Below are 22,018 nucleotides of genomic sequence, written 5' to 3' on the forward strand. Positions count from 1 at the left end.
ACCAATTATTATCTATTTTTCACAAGCACTTAATATTGCTATTAAGCTATATTGTGATCACGTAAAGTGCACTAATTATTTTGAGCGCCGTATTGTGGTCATTTCACTCACTTCCCCTGGACTAGGCCAGGTTCCCCCCAAGATCCAAGGTAGATTCCCTGAGTCACTGTATGCTGCATGGGAAGGCCTTAGATAGGGACCCTTTCCCAGTAGTGTGTCAGTAGAGGCCTCAGCTGCAGGACCTTATCTCTGAAGGTGAAGTGCGGCCTGCTGCCCGTGAGCAAAGCAAGGACACTTCAATAGAGACTATCTTAAAGGGTTACACTCCAGCTGGAAGCCCCTCCAGGGGCATCTGCAGAAGGATTCACTCAGCAGAGGAGCCAGTGGATTGCGGTGTAGGACCACGTTGCAGATCCACAGAGTCTCCTACTAATTTAACCTGGTATGGACTGAGACCAGGGAGGTGTTATCCACGTGCACCAATGGGCCCCAACACACAAAGGGAAGCGCGCTATCCCACACACACTTTTTGGGGAAGGGACTGGCTTGTTGACATTACGGGGTTAAGTGCCCAGGCACTCCAGTATTTTGTGTGTTCCACCCGGGAGGTGTTATTGGTTGGGGAAGGCCTTGCAGGGCCGTGTTATGTTGGATGCTATATTTTCACGTGTTTAGTAAACATTGTTATAATATACCTGTGTGTAATTATTGTGTATATTGGTTCCGGTGAGGGACTCCTCCCACGACGCTGGGATCCCTCGCCGGTGCACCGAGACGATAAGTATACCCCAGGCTCCCAGTGGCGGAGGCTTGGTCCTCTGTGAACCAACAGGTAGCGGCAGCACCAGTAGCCTTCTTGTTTAGGGGGGAACCGGGCTACACGTTTGTCCTTGTATGTAAGTGTTTGCGCTTTACGAATAAACAATAATAATATTAATTCTTATGGAGGTGCAGAGGCTACTGTATTGAAGATCCCCCATTTGCAAATTACAGAATATTTGAACAAAAGTATAAAAAATAAGGTTGCACACTCATCGCAAGATTGATTGCAAAGATCAGCCCTGCAAAGGCTTTATGTCTTTTTTATTTTCTCCATAGTGTTTTCAAGTGGTAGAAAAGCAGAGCAAGTACAGTGTTTCAGGGGGTAACTGCCCCTTTCATCAGGTACATAATACAAACAGACTCCTACACACTATCAAGTTTACCCTCACATATAATAGAGAATCTTGACAATTTTTAGATGTCCGTATATCGCAATATAATACCAAATTAAGCACAAAACTGTTTAGCAAAATCACAAAGTCTTTTATGGATGGATAATTGTCACCCAATGGAAACGATTGCAGGATTACCCAAAAGTCAATTTATTAGGCTTAGAAGGATTACAGATACTGAGGATAAATATAAAATTAAAGTGCAAGATACGTCAGAACAAATTCTACAGAGGGGTTTAAATGTGTAAATTAGATCGCATTAAAAGAAAAGTGAAGCAAAAAAATGTACCAAACAATTGAACGGATTCAATTTATTTCAACTTATATTGTACACTCTAATGCTATTAGACACTGTTGCAGTAAGGCTATGAAGACACATGGGAGGTCTGAGTTTAGGCTTTTATTCAGCCTCAAAACATGAGAGACCAAAGAGCTTAATTTCAGTGTATCATAACAAACAAAAATAAGCCCCAAACAGGGCTGTGCCATTTGCCAGAAAGGCCCATTCTTTAGTCCCGGACAGGGCTGTGCACTCAGGGAGATATGACGGGTTCAAGTCCAGTGGTGTCACAAGGAGTTGAGGCAAAACAAACAGACCTAGTTCCAGGGTTTCCTTCGCTCCTTCAGTCCAGTCCCAGGCTGCTGGTCTCCCTGGTTCACACAGAAGCCAGACTGCTCGTAGATCCAGGTATTTAACGCCCCCTAACAAGCCACCCGCAACCTAGGGCTGTTAGTTGTTTTTTTTACTTCCATTATGCTGACCATAAGCTGTGTTTTATGTTGTGGAAACTTCGGCTGATTAAAAGCCTGTATTTATTTCCCCAAATCAAGTCTCCTGTTTTAAACTTCTGCACACATCTCGTACAGGGACACAGTGGGCGTAACCAGGGAGTTTGATCTAAACGACTACCTTTGAGCCCTAGAGAAACTTGATCAGCCTACTATAACAAGTGGAACAATGTTGCATTTGATGTTTAACCCTGTTGTTAAATACACATTTCCATCTATTAGGTTACAATCGCTGGATATACAATAGCTGTCTACCTACTACCAGGATGTGAGTATTGCTGATTTTTAGGGGAACCTGCCGATGAGACTGAGGGTGAGTGGGCTTGTACCATCTACCACCTGTCTTCAGGAGGATAGTACCCATACTATTGCACATCAAGTACTATATTATTCTCATTAGTACCCTGGTTTTGTGGTTTGGCTTTATATATCATTACACCTGCATTTGAGCGCTTAGCCTACTTTCCATATTACAATCGCTGGATATAGTATTGCTAAATTGTTTAGAGATCTTTACAATAGTTCTAATTATTTACTTTAAATTAATAAAAAAGATCTTTGTCTAAGCAATAATCTTGTTTGATGGCTACTAGTAATGAAATGGGTTGTGGTTGATATTATAAAGCAGAACTTTTAATGGCTAGGAAATGTGTATATAATGAGGAAGAACTAGGACAGGGCAAGCGGGGCAGCTGCCCTGGGCATAGACTGATATGGGGCACAGAATTCCGTTTATTGTACATTTTGGGGGCATATTCTCAAGAGATTGCCATTCTGTGCAATCTGACCTGGAAGCCCCATTCACTTAAATGGGGCTTCTGGGTCAGATCGCATCGAACAGCGATCTCGGAGCTTTGAGAAAATGCCCTTTAAATGTCAACAATCAATTGGGGCGGGAAGGAGTGGTGCAGTTGGTGGTACTTCCCCCCTGTGTATCAATACCCAGCTCCTCCTCTGGGTATCTATCTAATTCAGTGTATGAAGGTATATTGCTGGAATATTTGATCTTTAGGATTGGGACTAAGTAACCTCTAAAGATGTAAACCATGACACCTTGTATGTTACAATAAAACTAGGTTCTATCTTCTTTATGCCCCTTAGCTGTTTGTAGTATGAAATAAGAACAGATATGTAGACTTGTATATAATGATGTATTCCATTGTTTTTATTTTAGGGTTGTACAGATGGATACAGAATCAGACGTCAAGATATGACATCATGCCTAATTAATAGAACTATATTGTCTGGGACTGGTGGAGCGGTGAGTGAGGTAGATGAGTCTAGCAGCAGAATTTTGGATGGATTGGAGTTGGAGAGGCAGGCCATGAGAATGCGAACTAGGAGAAGGTTGCATACATTCAAGATGGCGACGCCCTGTGTCGGGAGCCGCCGCAGACCTCCGGCGACCCAGTCGCCTCTTCTCCTGACCGCAATCTCCCCACCTGAGTCAGGGGGGGGGGTTTCTGACCACCGCCTTCGCTTCTCGCAGCACTTGCCACCGCCGTGGAGGTAAGGGGTGTGCTACACAGAGCCCAAGGGGACCGGGGCTACACAATTTATATGATTGTCACGTGTATTACTACTGTGAAGCGCTATGTACATTAATGGCGCTATATAAAGACATACATACTGTACATCAAATAGCATGAATCAGTTTTCGTTTCCCAGTGTACAGCTACTATCACTTACCCCTAGGCTACCTGTATAGAATATTGCTATTGACTACACCCTAACAATTAACCCCTAAGTGCCAGAGGCTAGCAGTGTATTGCTTTCCTATATGCTGCTGGCCCCTCTGGTAATGAAGGGGGTACATTTTGTGAAACTTGGATGAAAATGAACCTGCTAGCAACATCATGAAGGTGTTAAATCTGGTTGATTGGTCTTCTGCCAGGTAACACTTTTTTTTCAAGGTTCTTGCCTGAAATAATCACTTTCTTTCTATTAGAATTTTTTTTATATATCAGGTACACAATGTGAAAGGCCCAGGTGAACATGATTTCAACACATTCAGCACTCGGGTCTAAAATGCAATCCTCCTCAGTATCATTACACAGCAAAATATTATTTCCTATACTTGAAATGAGGTCTGTTTGATTTCCAAGAGCCCAAGCGTGTAAAGTTCAAGTTTTCATTCTTAGAGTATTACATCTTTAAAAATGAAAAGTAAAAATCCATAAACCCAACTAATAATACAGATAGCGCACATATAATGCACGCAACACAGGCCTCATCTACACACAGCTCAGAACTATCCTTCTACTGTCATGTGATATGTGAGGAAGCACAGGCGCACAATCCCTTCCGGGTAAGTGGGGAAGGCGCGGTCTGATTGGCTGAACCCTCAACCCAACGCGCACTGATAGGCCGCGCCACGACCCGTCTCGCTTCCGATTGGCTGAGGCACCGGCCGGCGCATCCTGGTTGGCTGAGTGTCGGTGCAGCGTGATTTCGCAGCGTCATCTCTGTACGGGGGGCCTGTTTGAATGAGACGGGCAGAGAGTGAGGCCCCAGCGCGTGACGCTCCGGATCTGTTGCTGTTCCTCGTGCTGCTCCTCGCGCCAGAGCTCGCGACCCTCAAGACATGCCCCTGTACACAGGTAACGGAGACCCCGCGGAGATCAGTCGCCGAGAGGGCGGGCGTGGTGTACACCGCACTGCTGTCATATTTACACTGTAATAACACCCGTGTCAGTTATAATGACCGCCCGGACAGGGGGTGTCACTCACATACACACTGCCTATAAGAAGTATAATATAATTAGAGCCGGATGTGCTAACAACACACGGATTTATCACCAGGAAGTGCCTGTTTCCCCGGCTGCGCCCTCCCTCCCTCACACAGGGGCGATGCTTCCCCAGCACAGTATTAGGACCCGGGCACTGCGGGTTAGGATGGCATGTTACTTTAGTCTGAACAAGTCGTATTTTTCCTGCTGCCTTTTGTAGAGGCTATTTATTGGGTGACCTGGGTATATAAGACACTGGAAGTGGGATAAATAAGACTTGTTCAGTCTAGTTCCAATATGCCGTGTGTACAGTAACCCCGATATGCTTACCCTACCCTCTATGCCGTGTTGATCCTAACATGCCACGCTGACCCTCGCCTTAATGCGTCACGCTAACCCTTACCCTGTCACGCTAACCCTCACATGCCATACTTACCCTTACCCTGTCATGCTAACCCTCACGTGTCACGCTTACCCTCACCTTCATGTGTCACGCTAACCCTTACCCTGTCACGCTAACCCTCACTTTAATGTCACGCTAACCCTCACCTTCATGTCACGCTAACCCTCACCTTCATATCACGCTAACCGTCACCTTCATGTCACGCTAACCCTCACCATCATATGCCATACTAACCCTTACCTTCATATACCACGCTAACCCTCACCATGTGTCACGCTAAGGCCTTGGGCATGAAAGCGCTGACCTGTGCTGAGGCGCGCTGCTGGTGCTCGCCCCAAACCCCCCCGATGGCGCGAGGTCTAAGGCCAGGGAAAGCACTTGCTTTCCCTCAACCTCAGCGCGCCTCCGCACGGGCTGAGTCACCATGGACTCGGCCTAACCTTCACCTTAATGTGTCACGCTAATTATTCTGGAACCAGGGTCACGTGTAGGATGTGAATGGACCCAGATAGCTTAACTCATTCCTTCCCTCTTCCAAAGCACAAGTCCTTTTTGTCTTTTCTATCTTTATTGCAGAAGTAGAGAAACAAAGGGTTCTTGTAGGTGTAGTAGAGTGCTTCTCTGAGGAGTGCTGGTATCCTGGGAACGACGTGTGTAAAAACGGAAAGGCCTTGCCAGGGGTATTAGCATGGCAGGTACTCACTCTGTCCTGAGTGGAAAAGGAAGTTAGGAGCAAGTGTCACACAAGAATAGGGACAGGGCTAAGCTACCTGTGAAAACAGACAGGGGAGTATGAAAAAGTCAATTTGACAAGGGGAATTAAAGGGGTTGTCACGGCAACCAACTTTCTAGCAAGCTGGAGAATTGGGAAGTGTCTAAATGTATCCATTCCCACCTGCACTACGAGTGATAGCTGCAGGGAAAGCTTACATCCAAATAAAGGCTAGCAGGCAGAGCTGCAAAAAGGGGAGGAAACGGGGAACAGAAAAAACAAACCTGTTCCAGGACACTAACCCTAACGGGTCACGCTAACCCTTATCAGCACATTGTCCTAAAAATCTGAGAGAAAAATCATTGAAAGTAAATAGACTCATCCTATTTTAATTGTATGTACCGTATTAGTGTAGAGCTTGTTTTGTGCTAATAACACACACATACAAATATAATTATTGTATTTAGTGGCCCATTGATTATAATAATTATACTAGTAGTGTTGGTGTCGTGCATGTGGTGCTAAAAATACATACATCATTATTCCAATAATATCAGCACAGAGCGCTGTGCTAATAAATATATACTGGTTATGATCATATTAAATGTAATACTATCCCCACAGAGTATGGTCTGTTAATACTACATGCATACCGATCTATTGCATGATGTATTAATTATTATATACTGTCATAAAGAGTACTACTTTTAATATCAACTCAAAGCGTGCTATATATAAAATTATACTTCCAGATAACCTTATCAACCAAGGGCATCATGTACAGTATTCAAAATACATACACACTGTCAATTAGGTATCAATATAATAACTCTGGCATCGGGTTTAAAGTACGGTTAACTGCCCACATGTAACGCTTGCGCGAACCCACAAACAAGACCAGACCCCCCGGTACTGAGGTGGGAAGGTTTAGAGCCACACACCCACAGCAGCGCAGGCGTGCCTGGAAGGCGGATAGTCAGCGTAGCCGGGTCTGGGTTGGAGAGAGGGTTAATCCTGTATATTTGCCGGGGTCCTGGGTTATAGATAGCTGCGTAGTTGAAGTCCGTAAGCCAATGGTCTGGTGTGGAGAAGACAGGGTAGTAGTAGTCGTCCGTAAGCCTGGGTCGTGGAGTGGAGAGGTAAGCGTAGTCGAGGGTAAGCCGGGGTCAGAGCCAGAGTGGGTCCAAAAACAAGCCAGGTCGGTACACGAAGGGTCACACTGCGAGAGAAGACTGGAACAAGGCAAAACAAAACACAGGCTCCGCACAAGGCTACACTTGGTTATGCTCAGCAATGCAACTGGGCACTAGCAGGATATTTAACCAGGGAGGAAGCCAAAAGCACAGGAGGCGGAGCGGGGACGCGGCCCCAGCAGAGACCGGGATAGGTGCAGGAGACAAGGGGCTAATTAGGGCTTGACGCGCGGCTGGGGATCGTCACGCGTGGAGGCGGCGGGTCTGAGGAGGCAGAGTCGAGCTCTGTGGTATAGGCATATGAAGAGCGGGTGCGTGCGCTCTGCAACGGGAGCGGGGGTGCGCACTGGAGGAGAGGGGAGCGGAGGCAGTCGCGGTACTTCTGGTAAGAGAGGAGGGAACACGCCGCAAGGGACGTGTTCCCCGATTCCTCACACCACAAAATGCATTTACTTTGTCACAGACCTTAGTGTTGAAAGTTTACCATCCTGCCAGACCCCAGTGCATTAATTGCATTTTCTCTTGCTTACTATTTAACACAACCTTAAAATAAATACAGTGGGTTGTTTTCCTTTTCATGAGTCGAGCAGTGACATTTATTGTATACAGTACCAGTTATGTTATTAGTCAGATGTCTGACTAGCGGGTTTGGGGAGATACACACATTTTGGTTACAGTAATAAGGGGGAGATTGTATAGTCATTATCGGAAACACTATCTGTAACTATATAAATTTTGTTTCATGTAGCACTTTTTTCCCCAATGGGACTCAAAGCGCCTCACAATTACAGTGTAGTACGCGGTATGCAGCCCAGTTTAGCTTACAATCTGTATTTGATGTCTGAGGCACAGAGAGGTATAGTGACTTGCCCAAGGTCACAGGGAGCCGACACTGGGAATTGTACGAGCGTCCCCTGCATCAAATGCGGTGTCATTGTTTAGAGTCGGTGCCTTTACTCACTGAGCCACTACTTCTAGACAATGGCAAAATACAAATAAACGTGTAGAAACGATAGATGAAATCAAAAAGAAACACCCCCCAATAAAGGTCTTAGTTCTGTCTTGGCATCTTGCCATTTTCAATAGTAGAGACTTCCATATGTATCTTGATGTAATCGTTCTTTTGTGCTGTCCCAGTATTTTCTTTGAAGATTCTTTTGCTACTAAAAGTATTTAACACGAGATCTCCTCGTACGTAAAATAATAAAGATGCACTCAGTTGGGTGCCACGTAGGGTCTTGCGTCTTCCCCAAATGAGTTTACCTTGTGTGGCTCTGATGTGTTTGTGCAGCCTGGACGGCACGTATGGAGCGTGATAATAGAAACAAGGCAGTCTCGACGCCAACGTGTTCTTGTGCCGCAGCTCTTTGCCAGTGACGTGCATTCAGAATTGCCAGACCTCTTATGTCATGCGGGGAAAAGGGAGGGGACTTGGGTTAATGTGCAGAATCCCAAGTTGGAAACTAGTTGGTGATATCTCAGAGGAAAGGCTTACTGTCCCGGCACAGCTTATTCTGACAAAAGCCGCACGGCAGGATGCGTGCGGGCAGCGTGGAGACGCGGCCTGTCCGCGCGTCACTGTGACGTCACTGGCTTCCCCGACACCCCTGAAGGTTTGAAGTGAGGTAAGCGGGGGTGCAGGGAAGCAGAGGGGCACAGCAGGAGCAGCTAGTGGGTCGGGAAGGGGGAGCACGGAGCGCGCACGAGCGGAGGCGGCGCGCGGTCTAGACCCGGCGGCAGCCGGAGTAAGCCCCGGTCAACCGTTGGCTTTTGTTAGAATAGGCTGTGTCCATACTGTACATTGACAGGGATCTCGTGTGCTGGGGCCAACATGGAGTGTATCTTAATTTTTTTTTATTGGTTTTCAATAGTATTTTTACCAGAATACTTTTACAGACCAAAAGTATAATGTGATGGGATCAAGGTAAGGCCTTCAGATTAATTCAATACAGCAGTACAATAAAATGCATATAGAATGGTCACCTAGAGAAATACCTTGGTACGAAGAAAAATAAACCTTATGTTCTAGAGATGTCAGGGCTCAAGCAAAAGGGAGACACATTAATTATTCTTTTATAGCAAAGAAGTGTATTGATTATTATGAAAATCTATCCAAGGAGTCGAGATTAGATTCCCCCCCTCCCACTCCCCCTGCATTGAATTATCAATTGAATGAGTAAGGTTTTACATCTGTATCGGATCCCATATCCTTTGTGAGAGGACATCTGGGGAAGGAGCACCTGCTTTCTTCCAGAAAGCTGTAAGTGAACATCTGGTGGCTGTTTAAACAAACAAAAAAAAAAATGTGTTTTGGAAGTTGTTGTCCCCGGGAGAAATTTACAGAGTGGGAAAAGACAAGGTTCTAAGGGGACGGCTATCCCCGGAACGCCTGAAAATGTTTGGTAATGATGGGGCATGACCACAAATATGGGGCCTGACTGTCCACAATTCCTCCAACAGAGACCCGAAGCTACAGAATGCCACCTCCTCAATCTGGAAGGGGTTAGATATCATCTCATTAATATTTTGTGTTCTCTGTAATATGGACAGTGCAGTATTTTGGGCTTGCACCCATATCTTCCTCCATTCTTCAATTGACAACATGATCCCTATGTACCTTTCCCAATTAATTTGACTCAACAGTCTTGAGTTGATTATGGAATTTTAGGGCTCTTCGAGATCCTGTGGTCAACATTGGCCCAATTCAGATAAAAGTTGTCAAATTGGGTTTTCTCTCTCTGGCTTACACTTTCTAGCAAGACAGATTGTGCAAAATGTTTCAATTTTAGATATCCTCATTGTTCTTCCGTATCTATCTTTTATATTTGTCTTGAAAGACATCAAAACAAAGAATTGAGCACCCTGAGGTCAGATCTAACACACTGTGAATGTCATTAGCCTTCCAAACTGGGAAATAATTGGTAATTAAACGTGGAGGAAAAAGTGGGTTGGTTATGGGGCTCAATAACGAAGGATACGAAGCAAGTCTCTTTGGTTTTAGATATTTTATCCCGAATGTTCAGAACGTAACTGATTTTAAAGGATTTGTGTTAGAGAAGAGGTCTATGTTTCAAAGGGTGTCGGGACAGAAGACTTGGAGTAAGAGAAGAGTCTTCCATAAGCTGGAGCTAGTGCTTCAGCTGCTCACACTCTGCCATTCGTCTATTACTGATTATTAACGGGCAATTGGCATAAGTCTAAGACCACCCATATCAACCCTGCAGTGCATTGTCGAGTCCTTAGTTCTTGGGACCTTCTATTCCCATATACTGTATATTGATAATGTTTTGTAATGTTTGCAAATTCTGGAAAAGAGAAGGAATCCTTGGGAGAACATTCATTTTAATAGAATACATTCTACCAAGTCGTTAGATGGCGTGCTTCCCCCATCTTCCCAAGTCTTTCTGTAGAGAGATAAAAAGAGAGTGGTAATTTGCTTGAAACAGCTTTCCAAATTTGGTGTGTAATATGCACCCACAGATACTTAATTTGGGAGTGGGCCCATTTTAAAGGGAACATTTTGTTGGCATAAATTATATCTATTTTGTGGTATAGTTGAGTTCAGTGCTTGCGAATTAGAGAAATGTATTTTAAAATTAGAACGTTCCCGAAATAGCTTAATCTATTGCATAATGTTTGGAATGGATATTATCAGGAGAGGATCTGCGTAGAGTGCTGTTTTGTAGTGAGTACCACCACCGACCATGCCAGTTATGTCCTAATTGTCCCTAATCCTACTGGCAAACGGCTCCATTATTAGGGCGAAGATCAAAGGTGCAAGAGGACAGCCTTGCCATGTACCATTCGATATTGAAAATGACTCTGAGGGTACCCCATTTATTCTAAGGCTTGTTATATAGTTCCCGCTGCTGCGCGCGACCAGCGTTGCGCGTGCACATTGCATGTGCGTTTAGTTGCTAGGGTGCAAGCGGTGCCACACGCGGTTAGCGGGCTTGACTGATGTCACAGCGTTAGGCCGCGCTGTGATTGGTTCGCGGCGTTGCAGCAGTAGCACGAAAATACAGCATGCTTCGCTGCCAAGTCAAAAGATAAAACTAATTTTGAAAGCCTAGCAACTTGACTAATTCGATGCAGAAGAAACGACAATTGGTAATATAGAAATTTGCAGACGCCTAATACAGTGCACGTTCCTTGACCCAAAGGTTTCTTGCCAATATTATATAAGCAATATATTGTCTGTAACCTCTACAGATGTAGTGCAGGATGTGTATATATGGATACAAATGTCTGGACAAAAATGGAGGAAAACGGGATAGATGTCCCATTGCACAGATACAAAACAATAGTAAAGAAATACTCTTGTAAGAAAAGGTTAATGCAGTTATGTTAAATATACATTTACGAAGCAGCATGTTGTCTTCTATTCTGGACCATAGAAAGCTAACCATGTAGAGACATTTAATGAAATTTAATTTAGGTATAATATCTGCCTTTATTGCAGCAATAATCTTAAATTTGTTTAAAAACGGTTTGATCCGTCAGTTCTCCCAGAGGAACGCTGCGGTTACCTGAATATTGGGAGTCTAGTGGATCAATAAGTGTTCGCCAACAGTACAACACGCTCTAGTACTGAATATCGTGATGAGCAGTGCGTTAGAAAAAAATCTAAATAAATACAACAGAAAGACCTTTTTTGGGTGGGGGGGGAGCTTAAAAGGCTTGGCTTCAGAAAGACATCCGTATCTGTGACTCATGAAATCACTGTTTCTGCTCACAAACCTGAAGTTGCCCAATATGGAAACAAGGAAAAGGTGCACGTTTGTTTTAATGTTCCTACACTAGAAGATCCTTCCCAAAGGCGTGTTCAACCAAGGGAAATTGAAGGGGCAGTTTTTGATGTTCTATTAAACAAAACACAGTTTCTGTTGATCTTGCACACATGCACAAGTTTGAGAATGACTGAGCATGTTCTATAAATGTACACACATGCATTTAGAGGTTGCAGCTGCCATAGAGTTCGTGGAACAGTTACACACTTACGTCTGTCATGTTGGCCTCTTTGCAATGTTTGCACTATATGCTGGAAATTAAATTCTAGGTATTGGTATTTATATTTAATTACCAATGGTTTTGGCGGTAAATTGAAATGCTTCCAGTTGTCCTAATTGGTAGATCTGAATTATGCTGGTAGAAAGGTTATGACTGCTTTGGCGTAATGGGACATTTGGTTGAAGGCCGTTTCGGCCCGACCAAATGGCCGCCGGCACTTCGCTGTGACTCAACCCAGCATTTAATCTGCCGCTGGAATCCCGGACGCTTCTAAGGTAAGTTTTTATTTTTATTGTTTACGGTAGGGGGTTAATTTAAGGTGTTTTAGTGCTTGGGGTAGGGTTTGTTTTTTAGGATGAGGCATTTGCCTTAGCGGATAAGTGGCAGGCGGCGGAAGCTTCCGACAGCGGGTTGAGTCGCGGTGAAGCGCCGGTGGCCATTTCGTCACTGCAAAATGGCTGCGACCAAATGTCCTAGAGGCTTTGGTTAGGTCTTGAAAAACTTGCCTCCAGTAGTTCCTCCAAGGCCCAGATCCACCAAAAAAAGTGCTAAAGCTTAGGCCTCGATCCACAAGAAAGTGCTATGAATTCCACTTGCCTAATGCAGTGTGTGATAGACTGGGTGCAGAATAACTGCATTACCGGCTGCACTATTAATTACTGCTCTGCTTCTCAGGCTATTGTGAGATGCAACCTCACAAACCCTTCTGTTCATCGTTGAATCATCACAACATTCAAGAACAATTCCCTCCACTCGTAATCCCTCATTTTTGTCTTTGTAATGGCCAGACATGACTTTGGGTCACATTTTAGTTTTGCTTTTAGTTTTTGCCTGCATGCCATATCGGTTTGCATTTTCATTTTTGCCAATCCAGCTTAGATGGTTAGAGTATTTTCTTCCGGCTGTGTTACAATGGATATAAGCAAGAGAGGTTTTTACTTACATTGAGGGACCATTTAACATCATAAATCTCATACTGCACAGGGGGGAGGGATAGGCTTCAGTCACAGATACATTCCTAGACGCACGGTTTTTAAGTAAAAACCTCTCATATTTTATCCATTGTAACACCGCCGGAAGAAGAGATCAGTGTATCTCGAAAGCTCGCACAAATAAAAGCATTTCCTTAGCCACAGAACAGGTGTGTGTGTGTTTTAATATATGCAGCCTTTGATTACCTTTTATTAAAAACAAATTACCCAAGCTGCTGATCAATTTGTTCTCCCGTGATCAATCAGCAAAGATTCTGCTTCCCAGGGTTCACTAAATGGATGCCTTTTCGTTTTCATCAATCCTTCCGTCAGTGTAACTCAGCAACTACAATGTCTCATTATATTACCAATGTAACATTATCTATTATAGTTCCCATCTCAAACTGCTGGGAATATTGGCAACAAATGATCACAAACAGGAAAGTGTTGGAAACATTTTGCACTGCTGGGGAGGTGAGCTAAACCCTGCGATAGAAATCAAAGGATGCTCAGTATATTAAACCTCATTTAAAAATGGCATTAAGAGTTCAATAATAATTTAAAAGAATTAGTAAGTATTATCTGATACTATAGAACTGATTTAATAAAAAAAAACACATGTAGGATGTTGCTTGCATCGCTCCTTTAATGCTGTGGCTTTGTATTTGCAGTCAACGTGAAATGGGGAAAGGAGAAGTTTGATAATGTGGAGCTGAACACCGATGAACCTCCCATGGTTTTCAAGGCCCAACTTTTCGCCCTGAGTGGGGTTCAGCCGGACAGACAGAAAGTCATGGTCAAAGGAGGGACTTTAAAGGTATAATACAGACATGTAATGTTACGTCTCTGAGCTTTGATGAAATGTAAGAACCAACCACTAAGCCAGATTAAAAATGAATATTCATATCCTTGTAGAGTCTGATGTAATAAAGAGGGAACACTCATTTAATTTCAAGGACCTATAGTTACTTGGAGGTACAGTATTTATTATTTTCCCCAGTATTTTAACCCCTTGTCTGACAGCACTGGAACATAGACCGAGATTCTTTCACCGGTGGCATGGGGGGAGGTGCCGATAAACGTGGCCTTTAACCACTTTAATACCACAGCCTTATGTGCAAATGCAGCCAATGTCAGGATTTAGCCTCAATGTTTTTAAGGATTCGCATTATACATCAAATGAAATGTAAAATAGAAAGATGGAGATACTAGTATTGTTTTCTCCGGAGTACACTGTACGGTGGCAGGCTGGTGTCACTGTTTTACTCCCGATAACTTACTTTGTGTCTGGTTGTAACCATTACCAGCTTCACTTTACAAAGCTATAGTAACCAAGCTCCCACTGATGAGACACAAAAGGTCTAAACAGCTGTCTGTGAGTAGGTTTACTGGCTGTGCACTTCTTTAATCCACTATGTGCTGAAAAAATTATATGGCAGGTATACGCTTATAGGGGTCCAAGTTAAAATGGATAAGAAGCAAGAAGTGACTCACCGAGTGCTCATTTGCATGTCACTACCCAAAATCCCTAGCTGCAGAGGAAGCATTGTATGCTATGAGATAATGAGGAAAGTCAGGGTCGTGGCCCTGTCTGAGACAAGTGAATGTGCTCAAGTGGTATTTTTATTTGCTGTACATGAGGAAGAAGTAACGTATTCCTGGTTCGTTGGTGGTGTCTGTGACGCTGGGAGTAGTTTGTAGTGCATTGGGTTCAGATGAGTTTTTTGTTTCAATATGAAAGGATATCCACGTGTGATGTTGCAGAACGTTTTGCTAAAATGTATTTTCTTCTTCTAAACAGGATGATGAGTGGGGTAACCTCAAAATAAAGAGTGTAAGTACAGAATACTGCTCGCTGACTGTTTTCTACTACTGTGTTTAAAATGGCATTACGTTTTTTTCTTTTGGACTAAGGCTAAAGCAGGGGGTCTCCGGACTGTTTTAATTTCGGCTCCGGGGACCCCCTTCTTACCGTGATACTTGCATGTGAAGGGGCTGCCAGGAGCAGCCCTGGCTGGGCATGGAAAATGTTTGTTTTAAGGTCCCGCAGTTCAAGTAGGAAGCTGCGACATCATCACTTGCGGCTTCCGAATGGCCGCGTGACGCGGGATTGTGTAACGGATATGAGATACCGGGAACACCTTCCGATGTAATGATCTCGGGGAGCAGGGGGTCCCCGGAACTGAAATGATTGCGTTTTAGCTCTGGAGACCCCCTGCTTTCCACCTTTTAAGTTACATTCATGCCAATTAGGGGAGCACATGACCAGCTCAGTGCACTGACAGATATCCAAAAAGAAGTGACACAGCGCAACGGCCAACAGAGAGCAGGGTCTAGCAAGGAAAAATTCAATTTATTAATCGAACATAGTAAAAACCGGAGGGCAGAGCTCTCCTACGCGTTGTGCGTGCGATCGCACTTTATCAAGGAGTCCTTGATAAAGTGCAGTCACGCACGAAACGCGTAGGAGAGCTCTGCCCTCCGGTTTTTACTATGTTCGATTAATGAATAGATTTTTTTTCGTTGCTCGGACTCTGCTCTCTGTTGGCCGTTGCGCTGTGTCACTACTTTTTGGATATCTCTGGATTCTACAAACGGCTGCGCGCTATATTAAGGAGACGCAGATCAGGGAGAAAAACAGTGAGCACTTTATATACTGTCTGAGGATTATCCCAATGAGGCTTTGAGAGGTAGACCATTCCCACTGCCTCCAGGGAACAATTGTCCCTATTTAAGACCGCTTCTGAGACTGCTCACTGGTTTATATGATACTAGCTGATATACAGGGGGGGGGCGTGAAAGGCAGGGGGGGCGTGAAAGGCAGGGGGGGGGGCGTGAAAGGCAGGGGGGGGGCGTGAAAGGCAGGGGGGGGGCGTGAAAGGCAGGGGGGGGCGTGAAAGGCAGGGAGGCCGTGAAAGGCAGGGGGGGTGGGGGCGTGAAAGGCAGGGGGGGGGCAGCCGGAGGCCATGAGGGGGGGGCGTGAAAGGCAGGGGGGGCGTGAAAGGCAGGGGGGGGGGCGTGAAAGGCAGGGGGGGGCGTGAAAGGCGGGGGGGGGCGTGAAAGGCGGGGGGGGGGGCGTGAAAGGCAGGGGGGGGGCGTGAAAGGCAGGGGGGGGGCGTGAAAGGCAGGGGGGGGGGCGTGAAAGGCAGGGGGGGGGGCGTGAAAGGCAGGGGGGGGGGCGTGAAAGGCAGGGGGGGGGGCGTGAAAGGCAGGGGGGGGGGCGTGAAAGGCAGGGGGGGGCGTGAAAGGCAGGGGGGGGGGCGTGAAAGGGGGGGGCGGCGTGAAAGGCAGGGGGGGGGGGCGGCGTGAAAGGCAGGGGGGGGGGGCGGCGTGAAAGGCAGGGGGGGGGGCGGCGTGAAAGGCAGGGGGCGGCGTGAAAGGCAGGGGGGGGGCGTGAAAGGCAGGGGGGGGGCGTGAAAGGCAGGGGGGGGGGCGTGAAAGGCAGGGGGGGGCGTGAAAGGCAGGGGGGGGGGCGTGAAAGGCAGGGGGGGGGGCGTGAAAGGCAGGGGGGGGGGCGTGAAAGGCAGGGGGGGGGGCGTGAAAGGCAGGGGGGGGGGCGTGAAAGGCGGGGGGGGGGGCGTGAAAGGCAGGGGGGGGCGACACACACACACAGTGTCACACACACACACACAGTGTCACACACACACACAGTGTCACACACACACACACAGTGTCACACACACACACACACACACACACACAGTGAGACACACACACACACACACACGTCACCTAGAGCGACACCTACCTCTACTTCCGGCCGCCGCCATCTTCTCACTCGGCGCCGCGAGGGAAGAAGGGTGTGCTTCCGGGCGCGCCGCCATCTTAGGCGCCGCGAGGGAGGAAGGGGGTCCGCTGCCTGTTCTCCCGCCGGGGATGGAGATGAGGCGCCACGAGGGAGGAAGGGGGTCCTCTGCCTGTTCCCCCGCCGGGGATGGAGATGAGGCGCCGCGAGGGAGAGGTGAGCGGAGGAAGGGGAGAGATGAGCGCCGGGAGGGAGGGAGAGATGAGCGGCGGACCTCTACTGGCGCCGCGAGGGAGGAAGGGGGGGGAGAGATCCGGGAGGGGAGAGATGAGCGCCGGGAGGGAGGGAGAGATGAGCGGCGGACCTCTACTGGCGCCGCGAGGGAGGAAGGGGGGGGGGAGAGATCCGGGAGGGAGAGATGAGGAGAGAGAGAGAGGTGTGTGTGTGTGTGTGTGTGTGTGTCGCGAGCCGAGGGGGAAGAGAGTGGCAGTTGGGTGACGTCACACACAGCAATCTGATTGGCCAGAGGCTGAGGACCAATCAGATTCAACGCAGATAGCACTAACCTCACTAACCATTCGATTTTATATATTAAGATACATTTTGTGGAATCGTATCCCTTGCTTCTGTGTCTCCATAAACAAATAGTATCATATATAATACAATTATGAGATCCAGTACTTGAGCGCCAAGACCACTACTTTTACACAATTCAGTGCACTGGCAGCACTGTTGATGTAGCCCTACCAACAATGTTTGTCCAATTTTATTTTTATATTCGTACGCTTTTAAAAGGCGCAAAACTAGTTAACCTGGTATCAATGTTTTTTTTTTTTTCTTGCCACAAAAAAGTGAAGTAAATGTGTATTTAAAAAAAAAAAATGTTTATAATTTTTATTTTCTTGTAACCAAAAGTGTATGTAGGCAATTACTTCTATATTCATACACATTTGTGTGTGTATTAAATTGTCAGATTTCTACCTTTTTTACGCCTTGTGCAAGCATTTACATCCAGATATTGACAATAATTCAACCATAATTGAACAGAGAAAATGCACAATACTTGTTCCAATAATCACAGAGCAGAGTTGCAAACAAATACAAGCGCACATAGCCACGACTCTGTTGTATTATCTGATTACATCCATATTCGTAGTAGGCTCTGCTGTGGTCTGGTAGACACTGAGCCACGGTCCTGACACATGCAATTCACTTTCAGGGGATGACCTTGTTGATGATGGGCTCAGCTGAAGCACTTCCCGAGGAGCCTGCAGTGAGGCCTGTCTTTGTTGAAGACATGACAGAGGAGCAGCTGGCCTCAGCTGTAAGTGTCACCCAGTTTATACCCTGTCACTCTTCCTAACGTCCCTCTGCTTCTGTTGATATGGGACATTGGGGTTTGCACTTCAGGATAGCTAGGGGAAGACGCTTTAAGAGTTCCTGCTGTATTAGCATAGCTGAAGATGTACATTAAACTTGCCTAAGGCTGCGCTTATAGCGCCGGCGACACGACCGTCGCGTCAAAACGAATACATTGCCGCCACTGACGGCGACGGAGCAAGAGTGCTACCAAAAATATGGTAGTCGCTGTAATTTAATTTTTTTTTTCGACTATAGTTTCCCCTTGTGGCCAATCAGGAGCTTCTCCGTCCCTTTGCCTTCCCCCTTTATGACGTCGCTGGCCTTGTAGCCAGCGACGTCGCCTAAATTTGAAATATAACTATCGCAATAGCGACGGGTGATTGTCATCGGTCGCGTCGCCGGCACTATAAGCGCGGCCTAATACAAACAATTATAAATGGAAAATGAAACTTTCCCCCCCTCTCTGATACTTCTTACCATACAAGGAACATTTCCACAATCCAAGTGCCGCTTCACATCACATTACCGCAGGCTTTTATATTCCCCTCTTTCTCTTGCAGATGGAACTACCTTCTGGATTAACAAACCTTGGCAACACTTGTTACATGAATGCCACCGTTCAGTGTATTCGCTCAGTGCCCGAGCTGAAAGAGGCCCTCAAACGGTATGATTTGTAGATATGAAGGGTATTTTTTTTTTGTAACGGGGAACAAAACCCTCATCCAAATGAAATGTTAGTACTTTGATCCAAAATTCAGTTTAATAGCTACAGCTTGGGAAATGTTCCTGTGGTGCACATTATTGTTCAAGTAGGGTTATTCATTAAAGTACGATGGCCTCAATTGACTACTACCGCATGGAAACTCCCATTGACTTGCATAGGGGTTTCCTTTTCATCCATCCGGCAGCACCATGAGGTAGGACAGGAAGAAGCTTACACCCGTCCTATATAGGGTAGCTCTCCCTTGCCAGTGCAGGGTTTTTTTTTCCTGTCCTACCTGGTGGAAGGAGCTTGCTAAGATTTTTTTTTTTTTATGAGGCACCCTCAGGGGGTCTCAGGCCATTATGTAACCACCTACGGGTGGGTTACTTGAGAAGAAGGGCGGTCAAGGACACCCTATCCTGAGCAAAAAAGTGTCAGGAGGGGGCCAGCTCGCACCTGAGACTGGTTCCCTAATGTTAAGGCGGCAAACGTGCTTACATTTTTGGGGGCTGGTACAGGGATGCCACGACCGCTAGTGCGGCAGTCTGCCATGAGGCAGAGGATGGGGGCTCCGACATCGCGTCCCACAAGGGAGGAGCCTGGCGGTGGCTGTAGTCCCCGTGCATCAGTACGACGGCGGCGGCGCCGGGCATAGGAGGCCCCATGGGGGTCGGTTGGTGTCGAACTGCGGCTGACATAGCTTCAGAGGGCAGAAATGCCAATCACTAGAGAAACTGCCTTCTCTCTCTGTGCCACCAGAAAGGAAAGCTACTAGTAGGCCGCTCCTTGGAACCGTACCGACCAGTCATTTTGGATGGGGCGCGTGCTGGCAGAAATACACTATTCAGTGGCACCAGGTGGAGAAAATTTGTAGCAAATTTTACTGCAATCTTAAGACCAGTATTAAAAGCGCTAAGAGCCTTCCAAGCTCCGCTGAAATGTAAGCCTATCAGAATCCAAATAGACATTGTGGTAGCCGCCACATATATAAATCGGCAAGGAGGTACAAGAAGTTCAGCACTCATGAGTGAGGCCACGCTTTGGTTTGGTTTACAGACCTGTTAAACCTATATATCTGTCTCAAGGTCCAGTACACCACCCCAGCGTAAAGAGGACAAAGTTGAACGCTTGAAAGGTGAATAATCAATTTGGCACAATGTTCTCCAGTGATTGACCCTGTTACAGTCTTGTAAAATGGTGACCTGCAAGATTGACAGGAAAATCAGAGGACGGTTCCATAAGTGGTGCAGAACAAAAGGCAGTAATCCAAAAACCGCTTCAATTAACCCAATTCTGGATTTTTTTTTTGGAAGACGGTTTCCAGAAAAGTCGTGCAGGCTGTCATAGATAAAACAATTTAATTTCCTGTGCCTTCCCTCGTTATTGCTCTAATAAATCCCATGATTCTGTAGGATGGACAGAAAGGGAAAATTTAACGTGCCGATATTTTTCTTTTCCTCCAGTTAATCGGGCCACACAGCTTCCCCTTCCCATGGATTATGGTTTGAAGGGAACCTTGTTGTGTACAATTTGTTTACCTAACCATGTATTCCTATGAACTGCACAGGTAAAGGGAGGGGTTGTGCCCTATACAAGCTACTATGCAAGCCTCTTCCAGTCTATAACCAATGGTGCTGCCTGATGGACTGAAGGAAAATACATTTTCGTTAAGTCACTTTCCATTTCTGTGAAGTAGAGCCCAATCGGCACACACACCTTTTTATGAACAACGCGCTTTTGTTACCCCTTGTGTTATCGGCAAACATTACTATGCACGTTTACATGGGTGAAATAATGAGTCTGCCATAATGAACCATCATTAGGTCAGGAAATGTCCCCTGATAGGTCCATTATAGGACCAAAGAGCTCACACGATAAATGACAGTCCTGTAAGTACAGTACCTATGGTTTTCTTGAACTTTAGTACATGGTTGAGAATGCTTAAAGCTTAATGGCTGTGATTCTCAAACGTGTACAACTTTATGGCTTAATGAGGCAAACTACAAACTCTAACTGAGCACAGTGCTCGAGGTAAATAAGCTCCGACAAAGCAATGCTGTGTACGTCACTGGCAGCCTAATTACACTGACATCTTAATTTTGTGCGTTATGTCCTCGTACCGTTCTCATACAGAGATGACCTTCGGATGTATTGTCGTAAACATTTCTATAGCACCAACATCTAAATATGCTCCATCACACCATAGAAAATATATGCATGTTTTTGTTGTATATGCAAATTTGTGTTTTCTTTTGTAGGTATGCAGGTGCCTTGAGATCTTCAGGTGAAATGGCTTCTGCTCAGTATATTACTGCAGGTGTGTTGAACTTTCACTGTGTGTCGGACTTGCAGAGCCTCATGTCTCGTGACCGTTTCCCTTCTGAGCAAGTGATTGCATGTCACATAATGTGCTGGGTTTTGTAGCTTGCAAGCCTACCCTTTTTCAAACCATATTGTGACGTGATCAATCAATTTTAAATGAAGTTCAATAACATGAGAGACAATTATTTGTGTATATGTCAAGATGCACTTCCTACAAGGTGTAATGTAGATTTGAGCAGTTGCAGAAACACTTATACTTTGATCAAAATAAAAAATGTGTATTAGTGACCATATAGATCGTTTCAGGGCGTGAAAAATCTATATATTTAATGGCCTCCGAGTTATGTCGGGCTATTTCACCTCCCAAGAAAAACAATTTGATCTATGAAATGTAAATGTAAAATGTTTCTCTTACAGTAACTGAAAACCTCAAAAGAAACATACGCTACACGCAGCACTATATTGTGTGTGTGTGTGTGTGTGTGTGTGTGTGTGTGTGTACACACACACACACCACACACACACACCACACACACACACCACACACACACACACACACCACACACACACCACACACACACACCACACACACACACCACACACACACCACACACACACACCACACACACACACCACACACACACACACACACCACACACACACACCACACACACACACACTGCATGGCAATTCCTGTTGTGCAATAGGTGACTGAGAAGCCAGATGACGCTGAGCCTTGGCAAAGCATTGTGGGACTTGCAGCTGCAGACTGCTGCAGTGTTTGACAGATGACCGCCGGTGTCTGCCTGTGCAGGAGGAAAGTCGTGCTCTGTTTTAGGTCACGAGCCACAGTGCAAGTTTTCAC

The 22,018-nt window shown here is 45.8% G+C and overlaps 1 protein-coding gene and 1 long non-coding RNA gene across 2 annotated transcripts in view; both read left to right on the plus strand.

The window, feature by feature from the left end:
• Window positions 1-1,820: 1,820 nt before the first annotated feature.
• Window positions 1,821-3,633, plus strand: LOC142486771 (uncharacterized). The gene is made up of 3 exons (XR_012799057.1): window positions 1,821-1,902; window positions 2,226-2,316; window positions 3,178-3,633. It is a non-coding gene; the product is annotated as an uncharacterized LOC142486771 (long non-coding RNA).
• A 783-nt stretch (window positions 3,634-4,416) lies between these two features.
• Window positions 4,417-22,018, plus strand: part of USP14 (ubiquitin specific peptidase 14) — a 33,853-nt gene continuing 16,251 nt past the window's right edge. Inside the window, exons 1-6 of the mRNA XM_075585224.1 lie at window positions 4,417-4,603; window positions 13,693-13,838; window positions 14,823-14,855; window positions 17,986-18,090; window positions 18,689-18,792; window positions 21,090-21,148. Of these exons, the coding sequence (XP_075441339.1) occupies window positions 4,588-4,603; window positions 13,693-13,838; window positions 14,823-14,855; window positions 17,986-18,090; window positions 18,689-18,792; window positions 21,090-21,148 (463 nt within the window). The 5' untranslated portion in view covers window positions 4,417-4,587. The remainder of the gene's footprint in view (window positions 4,604-13,692; window positions 13,839-14,822; window positions 14,856-17,985; window positions 18,091-18,688; window positions 18,793-21,089; window positions 21,149-22,018) is intronic.

Source organism: Ascaphus truei, chromosome 2 (assembly GCF_040206685.1).
Source record: "Ascaphus truei isolate aAscTru1 chromosome 2, aAscTru1.hap1, whole genome shotgun sequence".
NCBI lineage: Eukaryota > Metazoa > Chordata > Amphibia > Anura > Ascaphidae > Ascaphus > Ascaphus truei.